Source organism: Panthera uncia, chromosome A2, assembly GCF_023721935.1.
Source record: "Panthera uncia isolate 11264 chromosome A2, Puncia_PCG_1.0, whole genome shotgun sequence".
Lineage (NCBI taxonomy): Eukaryota > Metazoa > Chordata > Mammalia > Carnivora > Felidae > Panthera > Panthera uncia.
Genome location: NC_064816.1, coordinates 15,824,776 through 15,849,053, shown reverse-complemented (window position 1 = coordinate 15,849,053; position 24,278 = coordinate 15,824,776). Strand labels below are relative to the sequence as shown.

Sequence of the window (24,278 nt, the reverse complement as noted above, 5' to 3'; positions counted from 1 at the left end):
CCTTTTGAAGAACTTCAAGGCCTGTAGACTTCATCCTGAGAAAGCTGGATGCTCTGGAGTGTGCTGCCCTTCTTTTTCTTCCTGCTGCCATGTTTAGACTCCTGGAATTCACAGATATTTTTTAATTCACAGTTTGAGAAGCAGGCTGCCTTTGGTTCAGTCAGTGTGTTTTGGGCAGCTGTGGTATGGAAAGTGAATGTAGATGTAGAGTGTACTGCCTGCTTTCATCTTGTAGTGAAGCTAAAGCTCCATCATTCTTAGCTCTGGGCCCCGAGACTCCTCTCCACATTCAGAGCCCAGAGGTTAGTCTGTGTTGTGCAGGGCTTTCCAAAGCAGAACCTTAGCTGAATCTCCAGAAACAGCCTTTAACGCCTGTCTCCAAACAGCTGAACCTTGGCTTTTGGAAGCATCGAGAGAGGAGCAAGTGTTCATGTACAAGGGAGTCTCCATGTGATTGACAGCTGATTTCTCCTCAGAAACCATGGAGGCCAGAAGGCAATGAGAAAACGTTTTAAATTTTGAATGAAAAAAATCAAGTATCCTATATTCTACAAAACTAGACTTCAGTAATGAAGGAGAAATAGAGATATCCATATAAACAAAAGCTGAGCGGGCCTGCACTACAGGAAACACTAAAGCAAGTCCTTCAGGCTGAAGTGAAGGGATACTAGACAATAATTTGAAACCATAAATAAAAGTAACACTAGTAAATATAACCAGACTTTTATATTTTTGGTTTGGTTTGTAACGTCTGTCTTTTATGATTTAAAAGGCAGGGGCACTGAATAGTAATTTTAGATCTGTAGTGATGGGCATACAATGTATAAATCGTAATCTGTGGCAATAACAATATAGAAGGGAAGAAACATATATAGCAAAGTGTTTAGACACTATGGAAACTAAGCTTCTCAGACTGGATAATTTCAGCTGTCTTATTTTCAAGGTCACTGATCTTTCTCCTGCCTGCTCACATCTGCAGAACCCCTCTTTAACAACGCTATTCAATCTGGGTTGTTGTAAGTTGTTAATAATAATTGTAATCCCTATGGTAACCAAACAGTAACTTGAAAATACAGAAAATGAAAGAAGGGAGTCAAAGTGGCACATAAAAAAATTAGCCAAATACAAAAAAGGGCAGCAATTGGAGGAATTGAGGAACAAAAGTCATACAAGACATAAAATGGCACAAGTAAACCCTTCCTTGTTAGTAATCACATAAAATGGGAGTGGATTTAACTCTTCTATTAAGAGAGACATTGGGGTTGCTTGGGTGGTTTGGTTAAGTGTCTGGCTCTTGATTTCAGCTCAGGTCATGAACTTACGGTTGGTGCGATCGAGCCTCGCACTGGGTTCTGCGCTGACAGTGCTGTCTGCAGAGCCTCTTTGGGATTCCGCTCCTTCTCTCTCTCTGCCCCTCCCCCACTGGCACGCTTGTACATGCGCCATCTTCCAAAAAATAAACATTAAAAAAAATAAGAGGGGCGCCTGGGTGGCTCAATCCGTTAAGCGTCTGACTTCAGCCCAGGTCATGATCTCACGGTCCGTGAGTTCCAGCCCCGCATCGGGCTCTGGGCTGATGGCTCAGAGCCCGGAGCCTGCTTCGGATTCTGTGTCTCCCTCTCTCTCTGCCCCTCCCCCGTTCATGCTCTGTCTGTCTCTGTCTCAAAAATAAATAAACGTTAAAAAAAAAAATGAGTAACTTTAAAAAAACAAAATAAGAGAGAGGCACCTCGGTGGCTCAGTCGGTTAAGCGTCCGACTTCGGCTCAGGTCATGATCTCACGGTTTGTGGGTTCGAGCCCTGCATTGGGCTTTGTGCTGACAGCTCAGCCTGGAGCCTGCTTCGGATTCTGTGTCTCCCTCTCTCTCTGCCCCTTCCCCGTTCATGCTCTGTCTCTCTTTCTCTCAAAAGTAAATAAACATAAAAAATTTAAAAAAAATAAGAGAGACATTGGCAGATTAAATTTACAACGAATCTATATACTGTCAACAAGACATTTCAGATACATAGTACACTTGAGATATAAGAACACAAAGAAGTTGAAAGTAAGGATGGAAAAATATATTCCATGCCAAACAGTAACAGAGAGAGACCTAGAGTGGCTCTATGATTGTCAGACAACATCTAAAAGGTAACAAAATAAAGGACATTACATATTGATAAATGCTTTAGTACAGCAAGAGTGCATCACAGTTATAAACATTCACACACCTAATAACAAGGCTACAAAATAAATGAAGCAAAAACGGACAGAATTGAAATGAGAAATTGAGAAATCCAGTTATAGTTGGATATTTCAGTTCTGTGCTGTCAGTACTAGATACAAGAAGAGACAGCAAGATAAGGAAACGGAGGACTTGAGCAACAGTGTCAACCAGCCAGACCTAACAGACATGCAGAGAACACCCAGCAACAGCAGAAGACATGTTCTCAAGTGCTCGCAGAGCAGTCTCCAGGATAGACCATCCGTTAGGCCACAGACAAGTCTTGATGAATTAAAGAAGACTGAAATCAGATAGAATATCTTTTCCAATCGCAAGGGAATGAAACTAAACATACTAGAAGGAAAACTGGAAAATTCACAAGTAGGTGGAAGTTAAACAGGATATTCTAAAACAACCAATGAGTCAAGAAGTCAGAAGGGAAATTCAGAAAATACCTTGAGGTGAGGACAAAAACAAAGACACAAAATACCAAATCTTTTTTTTTTTTATTTTTATTGTTAACGTTTATTTATTTTTGAGACAGAGAGAGACAGAGCATGAACGGGGGAGGGTCAGAGAGAGAGGGAGACACAGAATCGGAAGCAGGCTCCAGGCTCCGAGCCGTCAGCCCAGAGCCCGACGCGGGGCTCGAACTCACAGACCGCGAAATCGTGACCTGAGTTGAAGTCGGACACTTAACCGACTGAGCCACCCAGGTGCCCCACGAAATACCAAATCTAATGGGATGCTGTTGATAGTCGTACTACGAGGGAAATGTGTAGCTGTGAGGACGACTCAGTACTCCTGTCTAGAATATATAAAGAACTAAAAGTCAATGAGGAAAAGACAGCCAACCCAATTAAACAGAAGAGGGACTTCACAAGAGGTTATGTCTGAATGGCCAGCAAACACATGAAAGAATTTTCCACATTGCTGCACATTGAAACCGCAGGGAGATACCACTACGTCCTCTTCCACGTGGTTACATTTAATTGGCCTGACAGTGTCAAGAGGTGGCAAGGATTTGGAGCAGTTGGAACTCTTGTCACACTGCTGGTGGGAACATACGTTTGTACAACTACTTTGGAGAATTGGTATTCTCTACAAAGCCAAACACATACACTATAAAATAACACTTCCTTCTGGGAACACACCCAACAGAAATGAGTGCTGATGGCCACCAAAAGCCATCTATGAAAATGACCGTAATAACTCTATTCTTCATAACTGAAACTGGAAACAGCTGCAGGTTCCTCGACAGTGGAATGGATAAATGCAGGGTAGTGTATAATTCAGCGGAATAGCACATACCTACGGGAAAGAATGATCTGATATGTATGGATGAATCTAGCAGATAAAATTTAGGTGAAAGCAGCCAGTCACAAAAGAGAACACCCGTAGCATGGGTGATTTTATGTATAAGTCATTACAAAGGCAAAACGAGTTTATGGTGATGGAAGTTCTGCTAGTAGTTTGGGGTGCTCTTCACTGGGCAAGGGCACAAAGCTGCCTTCTGAGGTCCTGGAAATGTTCTATAGCTTGATCTAGGCAGCGGTTACCCAGGTGTGTGCCTATGTAAAAGTTCATTGCACCAGATAGTTAAGGTTTGTACATGTATTGTATCAAAGTTGTAAATTAAAAACAAAAGTTTTGTTAAAAAGTGAGACATGGCACAAAATGAAAACGTACATGGGTTTGCCAGCTTTTTGTTGTAAGGCCAGGGCTTTTCCTGTGTGAGTGGTGGGTCTAGTGTAAAATCTAGTGTAAAATACACCCTCAGTGTGTTATATACAATTTTTGTGGTCTTTTTAAATTGGAGCAGTTGCCCAGCAATGTACATCAGGATCCTTCTGGATTTTTATTTTTATTTTTATTTATTTATTTATTTATTTAATGTTTGTTTATTCTTGAGAGAGACAGAGACAGAGTGTGAGTGGGGGAGGGTCAGAGAGAGAAGGAGACACAGAATCCGAAGCAGGCTTCAGGCTCTGAGCTGTCAGCACAGAGCCTGACACGGGGCTCAAACTCACAAACTGGTAGATCATGACCTGAGCTGAAGTCAGACGCCTAACCGACTGAGCCACCCAGGCGCCCCTCCTTCTGGATTTTTATACATCCCCCCCCCCCCAGTTTCTTATTGTTGTCTTTTAATTTGACAAGGTTTTTTTTTTTTTTTTAGCATCTTTATTATGTCTCTAAAAATATTCATCCAGTCTGTTTTATCAATTGGACTTCCTTGTAAGCTTTCTGTGGCTAAAAATAAGCTTGAAAGTTTTTTTTTTTTTAATGTTTATTTTTGAGAGAGAGAGAGAGACAGTTGCGAGCAGGGGAGGGGCAGAGAGAGAGGGAGACACAGAATCCGGAGCAGGCTCCAAGCTGTCAGCACAGAGCCCAGCATGGTGCTCAAACCCATGAACTGTAAGATCATGACCTGAGCCGAAGTTGGATGCCTAACTGAGCCATCCACGCATCCTGTTTTTTTTTGGAAAAGTTCTTTTTTTTTTTTTAAGTTTTAGAGAATGGGCACATGTGTGCACGTGGGGAGGGGCAGAGAGAGGAGAGAGAGAATGAATGAATGAATAAATAAATGAATGAATCCCAAGCAGGCTCCATCCTGTCAGCTCTGAGCCCAACATGTGGCTCGATCTCACAAACCATAAGATCATGACCTGAGCTGAAACCAAGAGTCGGACACTTAACTGGCTGAGCCATCCAGGTGCTCTGAGCTTGAAAAATTCTGATATTCTGATCTGGGTGTCTTCTGAGTGTCTTTCTAGTTCCAAAGTTTTATGACTCCGATATTGTGCACACACATACAGTCCCAGCAGGGAGAATGCAGTGCGGCTGTGCTGGCCCCTCTGTCACTCATTTCGGCGCAGATTGTGCTCCTGCCATGTCCTAACCCTTCTCTCCTTCTTGTTCGTCCCAGCTGCCCACTGCTGAAACTGCCCCTGCCAGGGACAGGACCGGTGGAGTTCACCACTCCTGTGAAGGACTACTCGCCCCCACCTGTGGCCTCTGACCACAAACCAGGGGAGCCCAGTGAGCGGCCAGAGTGGGTAGGTGCTCAGTGTGTGTCTGGGGAGAGCCCCGAGGGTTGGGTGGAAATTGGCCAAGGCAGGGGTTCTGGGAGTGAGAGTGAGGGTGGCCAGCTTCGGATTGGTGGGTACATGTACTTGAACAGCTTTTACAAAGACACCACAAGTATTTCATTACACAGTTAATGAATAACCTTTTTTGAAAGGAAACGCCAAGTGACACAAAAATGTGACTGTCCTCAACAGCCAGGTGAGATCTGTGGTGGTTGTAGCTATGGCCAGATGGGTCTAGAGTCCTACCTGGACTGTTCACATACCATGCCCGGGCCCAAGCAGTGCTCTGGCAAGCAGGCCATCTCCTCCTTGTCCCAAGTGGTCACGAGAGCCATGGAGCATCCTTAGAGAATGATCTGTGATCAGGGTCTCATATATCAGTGTGCACCTCATGTTTTCAGATGTCACGTTTGATTTTCTCCTCACAATGAAGTTTGGTAAAAAGTGTTGAGTTTTTGTGTTTTGGGTTTTTTAAATCTCTTTTATAGTTAGGAAAGGGGGCCCAGGGTGATGAAGTGCCTCAGTTACCTAGTTATAGATGGGGTCAGCACTGGATCAGAACTCCAGGACTCCTGACCCCAGGTCCCTGATTGTTCTGGGCCATAGTATTCTCAGTTGATTGCCTCTGAGCTGAGCACTGATGTAGCCGAGGACGTAACGGTTGCTCTAGCTGAGGGTCTCAGGTAGAGGACTTAACCCGCTGTGACGCTGGACTCGTTATTTGGAAATCTTACAAGCTCGATTAGCCCATTTCGAAAGCTTTTACCTGCCAGGTAGTAGATGAAGTGTCCTTCCTTCATACATTGTGCTTTAGTCCCATGGATTTGTGCTGGACTGAGTGTATTTTTGAGGAGGAAAACCAAAGCCTGGGGAACAGAGCTCTTCCTTTTCCACCCTGTCTCTGACAGTGATGATACATTCCTCTCTGTCCTTTATAGGTAATATAGCAGTCAGGTAACTTGTTGTAAACTTGCCCCTACTGTTGCTGAAATAGAGACATAGCTGGTAAGATAGGTGTGTGTTAAGCCATATATTAATCTGGCTTAATGGGACTCTGTCCATGAAGGTCAGAGGGAGCATGGTGTGGTGCTGGCAGAAACTGGTTCTGTAACTTCATGTACCAGCTTGACCATTGGCTCACTATGGGACCTTCTTGGTTCAGACCTTTTACCTTCATTAATCTCTTGAAGCAGTTGTACCACATTATGGAACTGATGGTATGTGGTCACAACAGGAGAGTCTGTGTTTGTGGATGTTTCATGACTAGAAGAGTTCGGTTGGCCTGATAATACATGGTAGGTATTTAATGGTACGGCTGTTGGGGAGGTGACTTGTTTGTGAGCTCTTTAAACTTCCTTAATGCCCTTCATTGGTCTGGGATGATGATAGTAAGTAGGTGTACAAATAACTTCAGGGCTCAGCAGTCAGAAGATTGGCTGTTTTCTCTCTCTTTGGAGCCCCCACCCCTTGAAGGATTGAGAAGGACCCAGGCCTCAGTGCAGTCACCTAGTGTCTTGCAGGTCAGGGGTCAGTTCTCTTACCTCCACTGACCATCCATGATAAAAATTCAGGCCAGCAATATAGGAGCAGTAAGGACTGATTTAGTTATAAGGAAGAGAAAACTCAGCTCAAACCAGAGTAATTAAAAGGAATTTTTAGAGTCCTAGAACTCAAGAACACTATGGTTTGGGCCTCAAAAGGAGTTCACCTCTCAGCTCTTTTGGCTCCACTCTTGATCTGCTTAAAAGCTCCAGCAGCTTGAGCCTTATGTTCTTGCAATATCTAATCCAGTGCAGGATGAGAAGGTGCCAGGTTGTATCTAAGTGAGGTAGCTTGCCTGTCCCCAACCCAAATCCTGTGATGAAGGTGGTGCTTTGTTGACTGACTTCATCAGCTAGTTGTCACCATCACTAGGCTTAGAACAAGAGAGGACCATTTCCAAAGGAAAATCAGGAGGCTAAGGCACTGGGCACAACAATGCAAGCACCTGCTGCCCACTAAGGAACCAGAACATCCTTCATTCCTCCATTCATTCCTGTATTCAGCATATGTTTACATTCTGCAGTGTACCCAGCAGGATGATCTAGGGGACACGTAGAGCCTCACAGCTTCTGGGGAGATCTGTCTGGTTAGAAAGAGAAGACAAAGATGTCAGTTCAAAATAAATATATGTCAAAGGGTCACAGGAGCCAACTGAAAGAGTTCCCAATGGCCAGTGCTGGAAAACAAAAGATATTTTGCAATAAAATAAAGTAGTATTGGATTATAACCCAGAGTATAAAATATCTTGAGTTCATGTGATTAAGTAAATGGGGGAAAATAGATAAATCCAGGCAAAAATTCTAAATAATTTTTGTAAATACTCTCCCTCAAGGGATTAGAATATAACTTCTCTTCCTTAAGCGTGGACTGTGCGTAGTGACTTCCTTCCAGAGAATACTATATGGAGAGAGGGAGCAAAGAATCACTTTACAGTGGAGAACCAGACAGTTACCTCCCCAGCAAGGAGGTCAGGGTCAATGTCAGCAGTGATAGATCAGGCTGATAGTACATACCCTTGATGTGTGACAGGTGAGGCACTCTACCTCTGGTCTTTCTCCCAGAAACCCATAACCCCAGCCTAATTATGGGAAGTTGGATGAATCCCAGTTGAGGGACTTTTTATACAGTACCTGACCACTACTCCTTAAAATTGTCAAGGTTATCAAAAACGAAGAAATTCTGAGAAACTGTCACTAAGGAAAACTAAGGAAACCAAATTTTCTTAGTTTTTACCTAATGTCCTTTTTCTGTCCCAAGATTCCATTTAGGGTACCACATTAAATTTAGTGGTTACTTTCCCTGTGGCCTCCCTTGGCTACAACAGTTTTGCAGACGTCCCTTATCTTTGATGACCTTGACAGTTTGGAGTGGCGGCCAGGTATTTTGTAGAGTGCTCCTCCAGTGGGATTTGTCTGTTTTTTTCTAGATTAGACTGGGGTATGGGTTTGGGGAAGACCGCGGAGGAGAAATGCCATTCTTTCCACATCCGTCAGCCTCTTAAGTTATTTTTTACATTCCCAAACATTAAAGTTCAGTCTTCAGGCCATAAAACTCTTGGCACAAAATTTTTAAAAAGCTTTCTAATGGATGTATAGAGTAATCTCCCTGTGGTTTTAATTTGCGTTTCCCAGATGACTAATGTCGTGTTTATTGTATTTGCATATCTTTCTTTGATGTTTTTAGGTGTTGCCCATTTTGAATGAAGTTGTTTGGATTTCTTTTTATTGAATTGTAAGTCTTTCCATATGCTGGAGGTGGCTTTCTGTACAGTCGTCTTTCTCCCCTTTAGCTGTAGTGGCCCCATAGTGTGATGACAGCTGCAGTGTGCATTTTTGCTTTTGTGTGTCCTGCAGAGGGGACTCTGATCCACCCTGCCAGGTCCTGGTGCTCTTAGGCCCATCCTCTGTTGGAATCACTAACCAGTAGCTTTGTTGGGTTCAGAGGGACACTTCTTTCTGAAAGAGGGATGTTTCTACCAAAGGAAGGGAAGAGCAAAGTAGAAATGGTAGAGACTTTCCATTTTGCACACGCGTGTGACCTTGGGCAAGTTACTTAATACCTTTTTTTCCCTCGTTTCTGCATTCAGAAAATGGGGATGATAATCATACCTACGTTAGACATTGTCAGAGGATTACATGAAGGCATGCAAAGGCTTAGTGCAGTGCCTGGCCCATCACTTGCACTTGACACATGTTTGTGGCTATCACTGTTGTCATCGTCATTGCTCAGATCTGGCCAAAGTTCTGGAGGGTGACCAAAGTTCACATGCTTGGACTGCCCTTTGGGGCGCACCAGGCCTGCACTCCTTATCCTTTAGCCTGAGCTCAGATGCCACGGTCTCCAGAAAGCCTTCCGCAGCTCTCTTGCAGATTCGTGACCTGCCTCCCCTCTGTGCTCTGTTTCCACCCACTAGAGATCATTTTCCATTCAAACGTATATAGTCCAACATTTTAACATAGTAGATGCTCAAGAAAGGCTTCTTGTTGAATAGAGAAACAGCACGGCTTATTTAGCAGACCAAGAGTGTAAAGTGAGGCATTTTTCTTGGAGCATGATAGTTGATAAGGTGGGACCACGTTGAACCCCAAGTTGTGGGGTTTCAACTTTAATTGGGCAGTGGGAAGCCAGTCCCCGAGAAGCATCAGCTTGAGGAAAGTGGCGGTAAGAAGATCAGTTGTATTGAACTTGGAGAAACTTAGAGACAGAGGTGACCATGCTTAGGGAAAGGGTCGGGGTGTGCAAGGGATGGAGAGATAGATCCTCAGGAGATGCCAAATCCAATTATAATAGTTTTAAGCCATGATAATGTGACTACATATAAGTGACCTGTTTTTGGCCACTTTGCCAGATGGTTATGTGTGTTGTTTTGTTTGGTCTTCTCAGTGATGAGGTGAGGTCTGGGACTCCATCCCTGTTCCCTAGTAAGAGACTGGGGCTTAGAGAATGTGGACACCATTGTCCAAGGTGCACAGCCAGGGCTGGCACTGGAAGTTGAACCCAGGTGGGTCCCCTGAGACCGCCATTCCCACCACACCACACCCACTTACCTGCCCAGGGCTGGGGGACAGATCAGCAGCCATGTTTTCCAGAAGAGCTGAGTTAACAGGAGTCCTCTGTCATGTTCTGAAAAGAGCTTCTGGGTGTGTCAGTGTGAAGGTAAACTCCCTGGAGTTTGCTCTGTCTGCATGTAAAGGAAGGACTGTGTTTTAAACAAAACAAGCCTGAGGTCCCTTGCACTGGCCTGGCTCTCCCAGACCAGGTCATCATGAAACCTGAACTTCACACTAAGCCCTACCTGGCAGGCCGCAGAGCTGGTTAGGCTACCAGGGGCAGCATTGCAATGTTTGTGGTGGCTGGCTGAGCCTGGACACAGGAATTCCAAGGAGCCCTGATCAGGGGCCTCATACTGTCAGTGCTGGTGGCCGGAGACCCCAGGGATCCCTAGGACCTCAGCTCCCCTCCTACACTGCTCATGTTGGGCCTTCCCATCTGTTTCCTGCAGGAACTCTCATGGTTCCCAACCACCCAGGCATGCTGGCTGTTGAGAAACAACAGGATTGAGAATTGGGCAGCCCTGGCTTTAATCCTGGCTGGACTGTCTGTCAGCTGTGTCCTTGGACATATCCTGTTGTCTCTCTGGGCCTTGGTTTTCTTATCTGGGTCCCATAGCTCCCGGTCTCCCAAGGCTGAACTCAAGGTGTCAGCCAAGGCTGTACTCTTCTCCAAGCTCGGTGTGGGGACACCTGACTTTCAGGCTCTCTCAGCACCCACCTGGCAACGGGCTCCTTGCAGGCTGTTGAGCTGAGGGTCTTCATTCCTCACCGGGTGTTGGCCGAGGGCCCCTTTAATTCCTTGTTTTGTGGACCTTCCAGAGCAGCTGGCATATGGCTGACTTCATCAGAGTGGTGGTTCCAAAAGAGGGGGGCAGAGGAAGAATCATAGTCCTTTTATCCTTCCAATTTTTATTTTTGTGTGTGGCAAAATACAACATAAAATTTATCATCTAAACCCTTTTTAAGTGTATAGTGCACTGGTATCAAATACATTCATGTTGTGCAACCATCCATCTCTATAACTTTTCATCTTGTAAAACAGAAACTTTGTACCCATTAATACCCCTGCCACCTGCCATTCTTTCTGTCTGTATAAATTTCACGACTTTAGGTACCTCATATAAGTAGAATTGTACAGTACTGACTGGCTAATTTCACCCAGCATGACGTCCTCAAGAATCATAGTCTTGTGTAACCAAGTCTCAGAAGTGACATGTCATTACTTTTGTTGTAGTCTGTTTGCCAGAAGCAGGTCGCTGGGTGTAGCCCTCTCTCCAGGGGGATTGCCTGTGGGCAGGAGCATCAGGAGGTGGGGGTTACTGGAGCCGCGTTAGAAGACTACCTGCCACAGCCTCCATCTAGTGAGGAGTCCGCCCTCTTTGCCCACAGGCATCTGGATCCGCTGGCCCTTGTGCTTCCTCCATCGCTCACTTTGGATACCACGTGTTGTGTCTGTTTCCATGTCTGTTTCTCCCTTGAATGTCCAGTAGTGATTATGATCGGGCCTAGTGCAGTGAGTGGTGGGCCCTGCCCACATCCCGGCTACCCTTTTATTTTAGTGCCTGCCTGCCTGCTTTCCAGCCACCAGTTTCTGCATCTCATACATCAGAGCATCTCTGGTGAAGGCCTGAGGTGCTGGAGGATTCATGCCCCCTGGGAGCAGCACTCGAGCAGTAGCTGCAGGGGTTGGTATGTAATACCTCAGCTCTCTGATCTTTCAGATGGGATGACTCAGCTAAACCCCATTACTGACAGAGGTCACTTGTCCAGTAACACCCTTTGTTGGCTGCTTTCCCTCCCTTGTTCCTGCCTTTACTCCCCTTCCTGTATTTTCTGTACCTTCCGAATAAGCCACCCAGCTTAGGGTCTGCTACTGGGGATCCCAAACTGAGGTAGTGAATGACAAGAGTCAGGCGCATGCCTATTGAATAAACCACTGTAAGAGAATTTTGATGCCCATAAGAGGGGGTCGCGGGCACATATGTTGGGTGACGAGTTTGCTACGATCGTGATAAATGAGGGGACTCAAGATCTTGGAAGAGTTGGAAAAACTTGGAATAGCTGCTTGAGAAGTTCATTTGGAAGTCCGGGTGTATCAAGAGGCTGCCAGCAGAAGGAGGCCAAGGCCGGGAAGCAGGGATGTGCAGTAAGAATCACTGGTCCATGGTTCTTGTTTGTTGAGGCTGGCCGCCTGAGGCGTGCAAACAGAGGAGCTGTGGATTTACGCAGCGCTGGTGGAAGGACAAAGGAGAGAGAGGTCTGGGGTGAAGGAGTTACATGTTCCTGTGAAAATCTGATGAAAGCCTGGATCCTCTCCCCTAAAACTGATGATGGTAGTAGTAATATGTACACTTCCAGGCAGAAACTTAAAAATATTTGGGAAGCAGTGTGCTCCTAGAACTCCTAGAGCCATCCCTAGAGCCCAGGGAGAGGGCTCTAGTTTCTGAGATGTTCGTTAGTACTTCATTGAAATGGTGGTCCGAATGGTCCTGGCTGGGGAGAAGGTGCCTGGGTGGGAAGGAGGCTGGAGAAGAAGTGGAGGGCCCAGGAGCTAGAAGGAGTTTTGCACCCAGAAACGAAGGGCTCAGTTGCACAGGCTCAGTGGGCCTGAGGGTGGAGGTGGAAGTGGAAGGCAGAAGAGGTGGTATGTGCAGTCACAGCCTTGTGCCCGGTGGGAACAAACCCAGGTCTGGAGGCTTCCTGGTGTCATGCTGTCCCTGGATGATACGCTGTGTCCTTCACAGGGCTTGAGGATGATTGCCCTGGGGATGGCTCTCCTCGTAGAGCTGTTCGTCTCCAGACAGCTCCTCCCCATTCAGGCCTGTGTGAGGACTTGAGTCGATGAGCTGCTATTCAGGTCAGAGCCTGCGGCAGCGAGCTCTGGCTTCTAGCAGCCTGAGTCCCGTGCAAATGACAAAGCAGGTGCAGCCTTCTGTCCCCAGAGCCTTTGTAAGACATGGCTTCATAAGTGTAAACTTCACAAAGGCGTAGGTGGTTGCCTTGAGTTGTTCCTTTGTGTCCAGGGGCCCAGGAGACCTTAACTTGCCATTCGTGTTCAGCATCCTGACCTTCGCCTGTGCGATAACCTGTAGTCAGGCATCATCGAGGGGCTAAGTGGCCTTTCATCTACTCCCCCACCCTGTGGAGTCCCTGATGGCGGCACAGGTGTGGGGATCGCCCTCTCAGCTCCCTCCAGCCGGCACCACAGTACGTCACGGCCGTGGACGGTGTTCCCTGCCTCCAGTTGGATGACAGTGTAACTCCAGGGCAGCCTTCCAGAGCACTGTGTTCATCTGGTCACCGTCTCAGAGACACTCAGGGGCTTTTCTTTGGCAACTGGTTAGAATCCAGGCAGCTCAGTCAGGCGTCATCATAGCCACCCCTCATTTTAGCTGTGATTTGTGTTACTACCTGACAGGACTCCTTAGTGCTATCTAGACCGTCTGTGCTCTCGGTGTCCCTGGCACCCCTGAGGCCCTCACTGTCCCTCTCCTGCCAGTCCTTGCCCACCTCGTGGCTCCACTCACCTTCTCCCTTGGCTGTAATCCTGCCACGGCTAATCCAGTACCTCATTATGGGGGGGCTCCATGACCACTCCATCACTGGGAGTTCCTGGCTTGCCTGAGACGTGTCTGAACACTTTGGTTACTTAGGTGCTTGTTGTTAGCTCTTTCAGGGCAGATGGCAGGTTCTAGTGAAAAAGTGTGTGATGTCCATTGAGGAGACATGGGTTTGAGACCTTGCAGCACCCTGCGGGAGTTATGAAGCCCCAGCTAGTCACCTTGCGTCTCAGAGGACTATTGTGGGGGGTTGATGAAATGATGTGCCACACTGTCTATTGCTAACATTTCCATTAATACCTGTCTCTGCACGTGCTATTTGTATACACACGTGTGTCTGTGTGGTGTGAGATGTGTGTGCATCTTGATGCTGCAGGGTGAATGTCAGTCACCCCCCTTTCACAGTGAGGAAACTGAAATCCAGAGAAGTCAAAAATGTTTCCAGGGCCATACACTTGGAGAGCTGGGATTTAAAGTTGGGTCTTTCGGTCTTTAAAAACCGCTGACCTGCAGATGGCAGGATCAGTAAGACAGGCTGCACCCTGCTGGGAGCTGATGGTCTACTGTGAGGTCAGCAGACGTTTTCCATAGAGGGCTAGATGATGAATGTTTGAGGCTTTGTGGGTTACACGGTCTCTGTTGTGAACACTCACCTCTGCCATTATTGTGGGAAAGCAGTCGTGGACAGGACGGAATGGAGTGGGCCTGGTTGTGTTCCAGGAAAACTTGATTTAGAAAAGCAGGCGCTGGGCTTGATTTAGCCTGTAGCCATAGTCTGCCGACCCCTGATCTATGGGGAAGTGTGTAGGAATGTGGTTCATAAATTGCAAAGAACCCCTTGGAGATGTCTTCACTTTTGAAGGCCCATCCTTTGGGCCCCACAGTGCTTTACCCATAGTAGATTCTCAGTAAATCCTTATTGAGTGTGGGCCCGTTTCTCCCTCATGTGCCGAGCTGACATTTTCACCCCTGCCCTATTTCTTCTGCAGTACGTGGGTGCCCCGGTGGCTTATATCCAGCAGATATTTGTGAAGTCTTCAGTGTCTCCCTGGCACAAGAACCTCCTGGCAGTAGATGTGTTTCGTTCACCTCTGTCCCGGGCATTCCAGCTGGTGGAAGAGATCCGGAACCACGTGCTGAGAGACAGGTATCCCTGTCAGTGCCCCCAGCCTCCCTGAATCTGTTCCCTACTGAAGGTGGAGGGCGTACGGTCCTCGGTGTGATTCCACTGCGCCAGCCAGTGCTGCAGAAATTGCACAAGTGAGAATGGCGGGTGAGCCACTTTCACATTGTGGCCCCACTACCCCTCGACCTACACGGATGGCACACATAGTTTCATCCGCAGGTCTCAGACAGAGTAGGTGTCCACGGGGCTGACCCTGTGATGAGCTGACGGGGAACTGCCTGCCTCGCGCCTCAGATGGCTTATTGCCCAACGGTTATGAGATGTGGATATGGTGGTGGTAGCCGAGCTGAGGAGAAGCACACTTCCCCTGGGGATCGCTTCTGAAGCCCCAGCCCGGGTGGCACTCCCCAGCCTGTGCTGGCTTCACAGGCTGCTTCACCCGCTCCGCTGGGTTTTAGTTAGCTGAGGGCTTTGACATGCATTCTGGTGAATGAAATGAAGCCCCTAATTTTCACCCTCGCCTCTTTGCCCACTGAATTGGCTGAGGTGTCTTCATCGGTGGGAGGTTGTGCATGTTCCCAGAACTTACTTAGAGAGGCTTGGGCCCCAAATGTACTTTGGAGGTCAGTCAACGACATGGTTTGGTTGTTGGCCACCTAAAAGAACTTTCTCCTGCTGCCCTAATCCTTAGGCTCTTAGAGATACCAGGCATCTGGGAACCTGATGACAGAGGGTCCCTCTGTAAGTGCAGTGGGCCTGCCCTGTGCTCGCAGACATGACAGATGCCTTGTCCTATGTCCTGCACAGTTCCGGGACCAGGGGCCTGGAGGAGGTATGCCTGCAGGTGACCGACCTACTGCCTGGCCTCAGGAAGCTCCGGAACTTACTTCCTGAGCATGGGTGCCTGCTGCTATCCCCTGGGAACTTTTGGCAGAATGACCGGGAACGCTTCCATGCTGATCCTGACATCATCGGGACCATCCACCAGCATGAGCCCAAAACCCTACAGACCTCAGCCACGCTCAAAGGTACCCCAGGGCAGATTCCCTAGGGGCCCGCAAGGGTGCCTGTTGGTCACTATGTCCTTTTTGATGGGTGCTCTGACAGATCAGGGGTTACCCTATGTTTTTTAGGGTGTGGGAGGGGTCCTTGGCGGCTCTACGGCAGCTGCCTTTTTCTGTCAGTACCTCCTGGTTTCCATCTGCAGACTTGCTGTTTGGTGTTCCTGGGAAGTACAGCGGGGTGAGCCTCTACACCAGGAAGAGGATGGTCTCCTACACCATTACCCTGGTCTTCCAGCGCTACCATGCCAAGTAAGGCTGTCGGCTCGGGGCTCCTGGCTGGGAATGGTATGAAGCTTTGACTAGTCCCTGTTCTGGTCTAGGGTGTCCAGAATGCCCCCCTGGGAACTTAGGGTTTTCAGGCCTCCCGTTGAAATGTTTCTCTCTCTTAGATCGAGGGATGCTGTCTTTTCACATTTGAGCGGGGTGATCTGACTCCTGGTTAAGAATAGGGACTAAGGCAGGGCTGGCAAATTTAGTGTCTTGATGCCTCCACTGGGCTTTCTTGAGCCTGTGGCAGGGGTCCCCAGCTGGAGACTACTGAGCCTCATGTGGCCTCAGGCCTTCCCAGCAAAGTGCTGTAGGCAGCTCCCTAGCAAGGGAGAGAGTGCTTGAGATGCCTCCGGTTGGCTGTCCTGGTGGGCGTTTGGCATTGATAGGTTGGGAAAGGGACATTGAGGAAGGAGCAGGGCAGGGTGGGGTGGGGGGCTCCTGAGACAACTTTAGAATTCTTCCAAGACCCCTTAGAGACTGCAAGGAAGTTCAGACACCACAGAAAAGCCCCCTCCAACATGGGGAGGAAGGAAGCCCTGATGGGCCTTCCTTTCAGGGATTGCCTTTGCCCCTGGCCCAAGAGGGCCGGTCCATCTATCCCACCTGCTCCATGACCAGGTTCCTGGGCAGCCTGCGGGCCCGTCTGATGCTCCTGCACCCTAGCCCCAACTGCACCCTTCGGGCGGAGAGCCTGGTCCACGTGCACTTCAAGGAGGAGATTGGCATCGCGGAACTCATCCCGCTTGTGACCACCTACATCATCTTGTTTGCTTACATCTACTTCTCTACGCGTAGGTCCAGAGCACAGAGGCTAGGGGCTTCCTCCAAGCTAAACGGGCATTCCAGACCGCCTGCTTCCCTGCCTCTGGAGGTGGCTTGGGGAGAGATGTCAGACACGCCCAGGGCTTCATCCCCCAGCAGAGTCTCAGGGGCTCGGGTGGGTCCATGGCTTTTCTGGCTTCTCAGGAAAAGATCTTTCCTGGGTTAGGGTTCCCAAAAGACACACTCTTCCTCTGAGACTGGGAAGTATGAAGTATACATGGTCATCCTTTTCTTAGGTTAAACCAGGGGGCGTCCCTTCCTCAGCTGTCAGGGCACACTCTACTCCTAGGAGCTCTGCACAGAAGGGCCCTGTGAGTCAGGTTCTGGGAGAGATGCAGCCCTGATGTGCCCTCTCTGCCCTCCAGGCAAGATCGACATGGTCAAGTCCAAGTGGGGGCTGGCTCTGGCTGCCGTGGTCACAGTGCTCAGCTCGCTGCTCATGTCTGTGGGGCTCTGCACACTCTTCGGCCTGACACCCACCCTCAACGGCGGGTAGGTCCCCACTAGGCTCCGCTGAGCTTCAGGGAGTACCCTCAGGCTGGAGAGCCCCTGGGCTTGCCGTTACCCTATATCTTCACGTTGTTATTTTGACATTTAAGAGGTACACTTTTTACCTTTGAGTTACTGGGCTTGTATTCATATACGTGTAGATGTAGTATATCTATATATACATATATATAGGCATGTGTGTGTACATACATGTGTGTATATGTGGAACGTGTATTCGTGTATGTGTATATAAGTGTGTATGCATATGTATACCCTTGTATTGCATGTGTGTGTGTATATAGGTGTCTGTGTGTTCACATATTACATATATTCCATCCTACTCCTTGATGGCTTAAGGCACACATGGGTTTTCCCTTTTTTTTTTTTTTTTTTTTTTTACTATTAAAACATTTAAGTGACTAATAGAATAGGTCATTTCAGAGTAAGTTTTTAAAAGACCATAAGCACAGGGGCACCCAGGCGGCTCAGACAGTTGAGTGAGCGACTCTTGATTTTGGCTCAGGTCGTGATCTCATAGTTTGAACCCTGCATAAGCTCTGCACTGTCAGTGTGGGGCCTGTTTGGGATTCTCTGTCTCCCTCTCTCTCGGTTGTTCCCCTGCTTGCGCTAGCATGCACTCTCTGTTTCTCTGTCTCTATCAAAAATAGATGGATAGGGGTGCCTGGGTGGCTCGGTCGGTTAAGCGTCCGACTTCAGCTCAGGTCACGATCTCGCGGTCCGTGAGTTCAAGCCCCGCATCGGGCTCTGGGCTGATGGCTCGGAGTCTGGAGCCTGTTTCAGCTTCTGTGTCTCTCTCTCTCTGCCCCTCCCCCGTTCATGCTCTGTCTCTCTCTGTCTCAAAAATAAATAAATGTTAAAAAAAATTTTTTTTTTAAATAGATGGATAAACGTCATTAAAAAAAAAAAAAAGACACAAGCACACTTGAATTTGCCGCCTTTCCAATGATATTTGCTTTCTTTTGTCCTTTGTCTCCCAGTCGGCTGGAAGCCCTGTCTCCTAGGCCCCGCCCACCTGTCTGTTAGTGGTCGCTGACTGGCCGTCCCCTCCCTGGCTTGTCAGGCCAGTTGCAGGAGCAGCAATGTTGTGTTCTCTGTTACCTCCCTTACTCGTAGAACACTTGCTTCCTTTCCTGAACCTGATGCTAACACCCCTCCCCCGTGGCTGGCTGCTGTGCCAGAGCCTCCTCAGAGCCCTCATTTCCACTGCCCCAAAGCAGAGGTCCCATGAGGCACACACCTCAACTGGTGCGCCCTGTTCATCTCCAGTGATGTGAGCCTGTGGTCCCAGAGAGCTTAGTAGTTTTCTTTAGGACCTGTTCTCCAAACAGTCTCTCCAGAGCCGAGCAGGGCTTGGAGCTCCTCTCGTTCCGCTTCCACTTAGTCCCGATGGCTTGGCCTGCAATGCTGCCGAGGGGTCCCGGCCACGGTCCTTTCCTCTGGCCAGCAGAGTCCTGTGTGGGAGAAGGCTGCTCCGACAGCTGGGGGCTCCTCTGGCCCTCCTTCCACTGTGCTGCATAGTCGGAGGCAGGGATGCTTGCCGGCCTGAAAGCCGAGAACTGGGCAGGCAGAGGCCCTATGTAGCACAGCGGGGGAGTCTAGGGTTTCTGCTCTGTGCTTCTGGAAGTCACTCAGCTGCCTCTCACTACAGGCTTCAAACCCCACAGCCTTCCTGGGGCCCAGACCTGTTGAGAACCAGCCTGTGTTGGGGGCCCTTCTCAGCACTGTCCTCACCCTCTCCCTCTCCGTCCTCAGAGAGATTTTCCCCTACCTTGTGGTGGTTATTGGGTTAGAGAACGTGTTGGTGCTCACCAAGTCCGTGGTCTCGACCCCAGTGGACCTCGAGGTGAAGCTGCGCATTGCCCAAGGTAACACGGCTGGCTGTGGGGGTGCGCCAGGGCGGGCGGGCGGTCTGTGCTGGGCTTCCTCCTGCGGGGGAGATGGGGAGCCCCAGAAGTCACCCTTGCTCTGCCCTCTAGTGTAATCTGGTGTGGGCCACCAGGCCTTGGCAGCTTGTTAGCGTGTGCCCTGAGGAACCAAAGAGTCGCTGGACTTTACCGTGTCCTGGTTCACATGTCAGTAAGAACACAAACTGGACTCTGCTGCGGGACTCGTGTGTTCAGTGGCCCTTTGTCCAGACTGGTACCCGGTGCTTTCTCTCCCCGCCACACTCCACCACACTAGGTCCAGGCTTCTGTGGCTGCTCACTTCAGAGACGCTGTCTCCACAACTGCCAGAAAAGGCCCCGTGGACTCAGTGCCAGGAGCTGGGGATCGGGGTTCTGAGGAAAGTGGGCAGGGAGCCTAGGCCTGAAGGTCTGAAGTGTTGCACTTCCTCCTCCGGACCCCAGGTCTGTGGCAACAAGGCCGAGGGCAGACTGTTTATTCATTCGAGGAACCTTCGTGAGCTCCTGTGAGAGGCCAGGCCCTGCACTAGATGGGGAGCTCTGAGGATGTGAGGGGACATGGCGCCTTTCCCACCAGGGGCTCGCTATGGGGGAAGGGCTGGAGGAAGAACAGCTGGCACTTCCATTGCTCGGGCCTCTGCCACGTGTGGGCAGGCACACTCACACCATGCCCGTGGAGGCCGGCTGTGCCAGAGTGGGTGGCACTGCTCACCTTGGCACCCTGCCTCTCCCTGCCTCTGTGCCCCCTCGGCCCCTTCTTCATGGCAACTGTGCAGTGACGGCAGCACCTGGAGCCTGGGCCCCGGCAGCGTCCCGAGCCAGGGGCGCCGTGGTGGAGTCGCCGCCTCAGAAGGCTGGGTGCCCTCCCCGTGCCTCTCCCCTCTGAGGAGCACAAGGTTGTGCGCAGACATGTGCTGGCCCCAAGGCCCTGTTGTTGTCCTCTGCAGGCCTAAGCAGTGAGAGCTGGTCCATCATGAAGAACATGGCCACGGAGCTGGGCATCATCCTCATTGGCTACTTCACCCTGGTGCCCGCCATCCAGGTAAGGCCCCAGAGCCCGCCACTCGGGTGAGCGCAGAAGCAGTTGACCAGTTCCCCGGCTGTGCAGCTCTGTGCAGGGTGCACCCTTCTCAACACAGGCACCCTCACCTGGGAGATGGGACCTCTCTGCTGCCGGGATGGTGGTTCTGTGCACAGTGCTCCTGGCAGCCCTGGTTCAGAGGTTCTCAGCCCAGTTCCAGTGACACCTGTTTTTCTTCTCTCAGGCAGAAACATCGTGGGGTCCCTGAATCTGTGCCCTCCTCTTTCCTAGGCTTAGCCCTGACCCCCATATGTGTCCTCCAGACACATGGCCACCACCCATTGCTCAGAGTGGCTCCTGCTCTTGGCCAAGTGCCTCACTCAGCTGTGGGGCTGTGAGCAGGTGGAGGAGGACCTCCACTGAGCCAGAACCCAGACTCGATGACCGTTGCTTGAGGGGTTGACGGAAGGCAGTGATGTCCTCCCTGTCCTTCCCCAACGCTGGTGGGCCTACTGAGTTGTGGGGGTGAGCAGAGAACAGAGGGCTGCAGGCTTTTACCCAGAGGGCATCTGCAGGACATATTGCCATCTTGTGACATAGGAGCAGACTTGGCCACTGTGCCACCACGGGCTAGATCCCTCCTCTGCCCCCCAGATTCGAATGGCAGCTGTGGTGAAGGGCAGGGGAAGAAGGCTGAAATGTGAGCAGAGTTTGGGGAGCAGAGAGACTACCTTTATTCAGTTTCAGGGCAGAAATTAATTCCCTCCTGTCCTCTCGCCCACTTTGGTCCCTTGCAGTCACTGGCCAGGAAGCTTTCTGAGAGTCCTGATGATGGGTCAGGCCTGGGCTCCAGGCAGGTGTTGGTCATAGCATTTGAGCAGGGCCAGGGGGGTAGTGGGAGAAGGCTTTTTGGGGGGCAGGCTGGTGGGGCTCAGAGCTTTCAAGATGGGATCAGGCCCTCCTCTCTCGGGGGATGGAAGATGTAGGGAGAGCTCACACCCTTCAGCCTTCTGTGCATAAAGGTGCATGGGGTCTCTGCTGCCCCCTGGTGGGGCAGTGGGAGCAGCTGGCACTGTCCCTCCTTGGCCACTCCCAGACTCAGAACTTACCAGCATCTCTTTTTTGCTGTGCTCTGCCTGCCACTGCCTTGCAGATTCTGAGGTGCCTGCAAGCAGGGAGCTGCTTCTCCAGTGCTAGGCCATGATGTCGTGTCCCCTCATCTCTGATTCCAGGAGTTCTGTCTCTTTGCTGTTGTGGGCCTGGTGTCAGACTTCTTCCTTCAGATGCTGTTTTTCACCACTGTCCTGTCCATTGACATTCGCCGAATGGAGGTAGGAGTGGGCTGTGCCCTGCCCCACCAGCCTCCCCCCTGGCCCTCGCCATGCTCAGGGCTTGGGGTGAGAGCAGTGCGGGCTTTGGTCAGGGGCAGTCCCCCGCCTCCCGTGCAGCCTTGAGCCCTGACTACCGTGCCCCCAACAGCTAGCAGACCTGAACAAGCGGTTGCCCTCTGAGGCCTGCCTGCCCCCAGCAAAGCCAGTGGGGCGGCCTGCACGCTTTGAGCGTCAGCTGGCTGTGCGGCCGTCCACACCCCACACCATCACACTGCAACCGTCGTCCTTCCGAAACCTGCGGCTCCCGAAGAGGCTGCGTGTCATCTACTTCCTGGCCCGCACTCGCCTGGCACAGCGCCTTATCATGGTACCCGCCACCGCTGCCCTGCCCTTCGAGGGCCAGCACTCAGTTCCCTCCAGACTCTTGCACTTTGCCTTGGAGGTGGGGGGTGCTTCTTAGGCCATCATGGCCCCATGAAGCCTGGCTTTGGGAGGCTGCCCACCATACCTTCCTGGCCAGACCCTGGTGGCTTCTGAGGTGAAGCCTATCTCTGGGAGAAGCAGCCCCGGGGGCATCAGGTAGAAGAGTCATCATCTCCCAAGAAGGACCCAGGACAGGAGCCTGGTAGGGCGGAACCACCATGGTTGGAACTACCATGGTTCCCTGAGCAGGGTTTCCCTGCTACATAGTGCGCGGGCATCAGAAAATTCTGGCCCAAATAATTCACTGGCTGGACTGGGGAGCAGCAGAGGAGCAGGGCTGGCCGTTGGCCGGCCGTGGTGCCCCCATGGAGCTACAGTGAGAGGGAGCAGGACTGAGGTCCTCTGAGGATGGGCGCACCCATAAGTGTCTCTGGAACAGGTCAGCCAGCCCGTCCTTCTTGCTGTGCTGACCGTGGGAATGGTGGCCACTTTTTGATATGGAGGTTGGGGAAGTTCTTAGGATGCTCTTTGTATTTCTAGGCCAGGAAACCCAAACCGTGACCATGGAAAGGGAGCTAGGTCCCTTTAATGGCAGTTGGCCCAGGTGGTAGTGAAGGACATGACCAGGCAGAAGGGAAGACAGATTGGGGCCTGTGTCCTCTCCCCATCCCCAGACGTGAGGTCCCTGTGCTGCTGCTTCCTGGCACGAGGGCCAACGCTGCCGGGGCTCGGGGCCACCCAGAGGCCACACTAAGCACCCACTGCCCCCTGTAGGCTGGCACGGTTGTCTGGATCGGCATCCTGGTGTACACGGACCCGGCAGGGCTGCGTACCTACCTTGCCGCGCAGGTGACAGAACAGAGCCCGCTGGGCGAGGGCGCCCTGACTCCCATGCCCGTGCCTAGCGGCGTGCTGCCTGCCAGCCACCCGGACCCTGCCTTCTCCATCTTCCCCGCTGATGCCCCTAAGTTGTCTGAAAACCAGACGTTGCTGGGAGAGCCACCCGAGCCTGGGGGTCCAGCAGAGGGCGCCCAGGACAGCCCAGTGCCAGAGGTAACCTGGGGGCCTGAGGATGAGGAACTTTGGAGGAAACTCTCCTTCCGCCACTGGCCTACGCTCTTCAGCTACTACAACATCACCCTGGCCAAGAGGTGAGCTGGGCTGTGCCAGGTGCCACCTCCCCACTCGGTGTCAGCTCATCCGCTCCAGAGGGGGAGACCCACCAGTTTGAATTCTGCGTTTCCTTTCAGAAAAACAGCATAGGGTTGTGAGGTAGGAACTAGGGCTCGAGTCAGCAGCATTGCGCTGTGCTCCAGGGAGTCCCAGGCGGCTGCCAGCTCCTGGGCTGGAATGAGATCGACTCGCGCGGGCCTTCGCCCGCTCTGTGCCACGATGGGCGGTGGGGGCGCCCGGCATTCGGTGGCGGCCGTATGGGTACTGCTGCCTGTACCAGAGCAGGGTTGGGTGCCCTGAGCTGGGCCGGGAGGGACAGGACTCTGTACCGCCCCCACCCACCCAAGACCGTCCCCAGAGGGTGGGATTGGAGTCCGGCAGGTTGAGCCAGTCTACCTGGCAAGCGGGGAAGGGCCCTTCTGAAGGCACCCCGCCGACCGCCCCGCCCTCCCCCAGGTACATCAGCCTGCTGCCCGTCATCCCGGTCACGCTGCGCCTCAACCCCAGGGAGGCCCTGGAGGGGCGGCACCCTCAGGACGGCCGCAGCGCCTGGCCCCCGCGGCGGCCCGGGCTGGGTGGGCCCTGGGAGGCCGGTCCCAGGGCGCCGGGGACGGCGCAGGCCCACGGGGACGTCACCCTGTACAAGTAAGGCCCGCGAGGCGGGGGGGGGGGCCGGCGGGGGCCGGCGGCGCGCCTAACCACGTTCCCGCCCGCGCAGGGTGGCGGCGCTCGGCCTGGCGGCCGGCATGGTGCTCGTGCTGTTGCTGCTCTGCCTCTACCGCGTGCTCTGCCCGCGCAACTACGGGCAGCCCGGCAGCGGGCCCGGCCGGCGGCGGCGCGGGGAGCTGCCCTGCGACGACTACGGCTACGCGCCGCCGGAGACGGAGATCGTGCCGCTGGTGCTGCGCGGGCACCTCATGGTGAGTGGTGCGGGCCGGGGGGCCGGGGGCGGGGCCAGGTTCTGCCCATGCCCACGTGCCCCGTCCCCTCAGGACATCGAGTGTCTGGCCAGCGACGGCATGCTGCTGGTGAGCTGCTGCCTGGCGGGCCACGTCTGTGTGTGGGACGCGCAGACCGGGGACTGCCTCACGCGCATCCCGCGCCCGGGGTAGGTGCCCGGCCCCACACGTGCCCCACCCTCCTCCCACACTCCCTGCCCGTCACCCCCTTCCGTCCTCACTCCG

The 24,278-nt window shown here is 51.6% G+C and overlaps 1 protein-coding gene across 2 annotated transcripts in view; it reads left to right on the top strand.

Annotated features, from left to right (window-relative positions):
• The window catches only part of SCAP (SREBF chaperone), a 72,970-nt gene that overhangs the window by 44,614 nt on the left and 4,078 nt on the right, over window positions 1-24,278 (top strand). For both annotated transcript variants that reach the window (XM_049642590.1, XM_049642589.1), the window contains exons 3-16: window positions 5,134-5,263; window positions 14,441-14,598; window positions 15,385-15,605; window positions 15,785-15,890; window positions 16,530-16,702; window positions 17,099-17,225; window positions 18,996-19,108; window positions 20,094-20,188; window positions 21,400-21,498; window positions 21,647-21,865; window positions 22,696-23,072; window positions 23,551-23,739; window positions 23,813-24,014; window positions 24,087-24,202. In XM_049642590.1, the coding sequence (XP_049498547.1) occupies window positions 5,134-5,263; window positions 14,441-14,598; window positions 15,385-15,605; window positions 15,785-15,890; window positions 16,530-16,702; window positions 17,099-17,225; window positions 18,996-19,108; window positions 20,094-20,188; window positions 21,400-21,498; window positions 21,647-21,865; window positions 22,696-23,072; window positions 23,551-23,739; window positions 23,813-24,014; window positions 24,087-24,202 (2,325 nt within the window). The remainder of the gene's footprint in view (window positions 1-5,133; window positions 5,264-14,440; window positions 14,599-15,384; window positions 15,606-15,784; window positions 15,891-16,529; window positions 16,703-17,098; window positions 17,226-18,995; window positions 19,109-20,093; window positions 20,189-21,399; window positions 21,499-21,646; window positions 21,866-22,695; window positions 23,073-23,550; window positions 23,740-23,812; window positions 24,015-24,086; window positions 24,203-24,278) is intronic.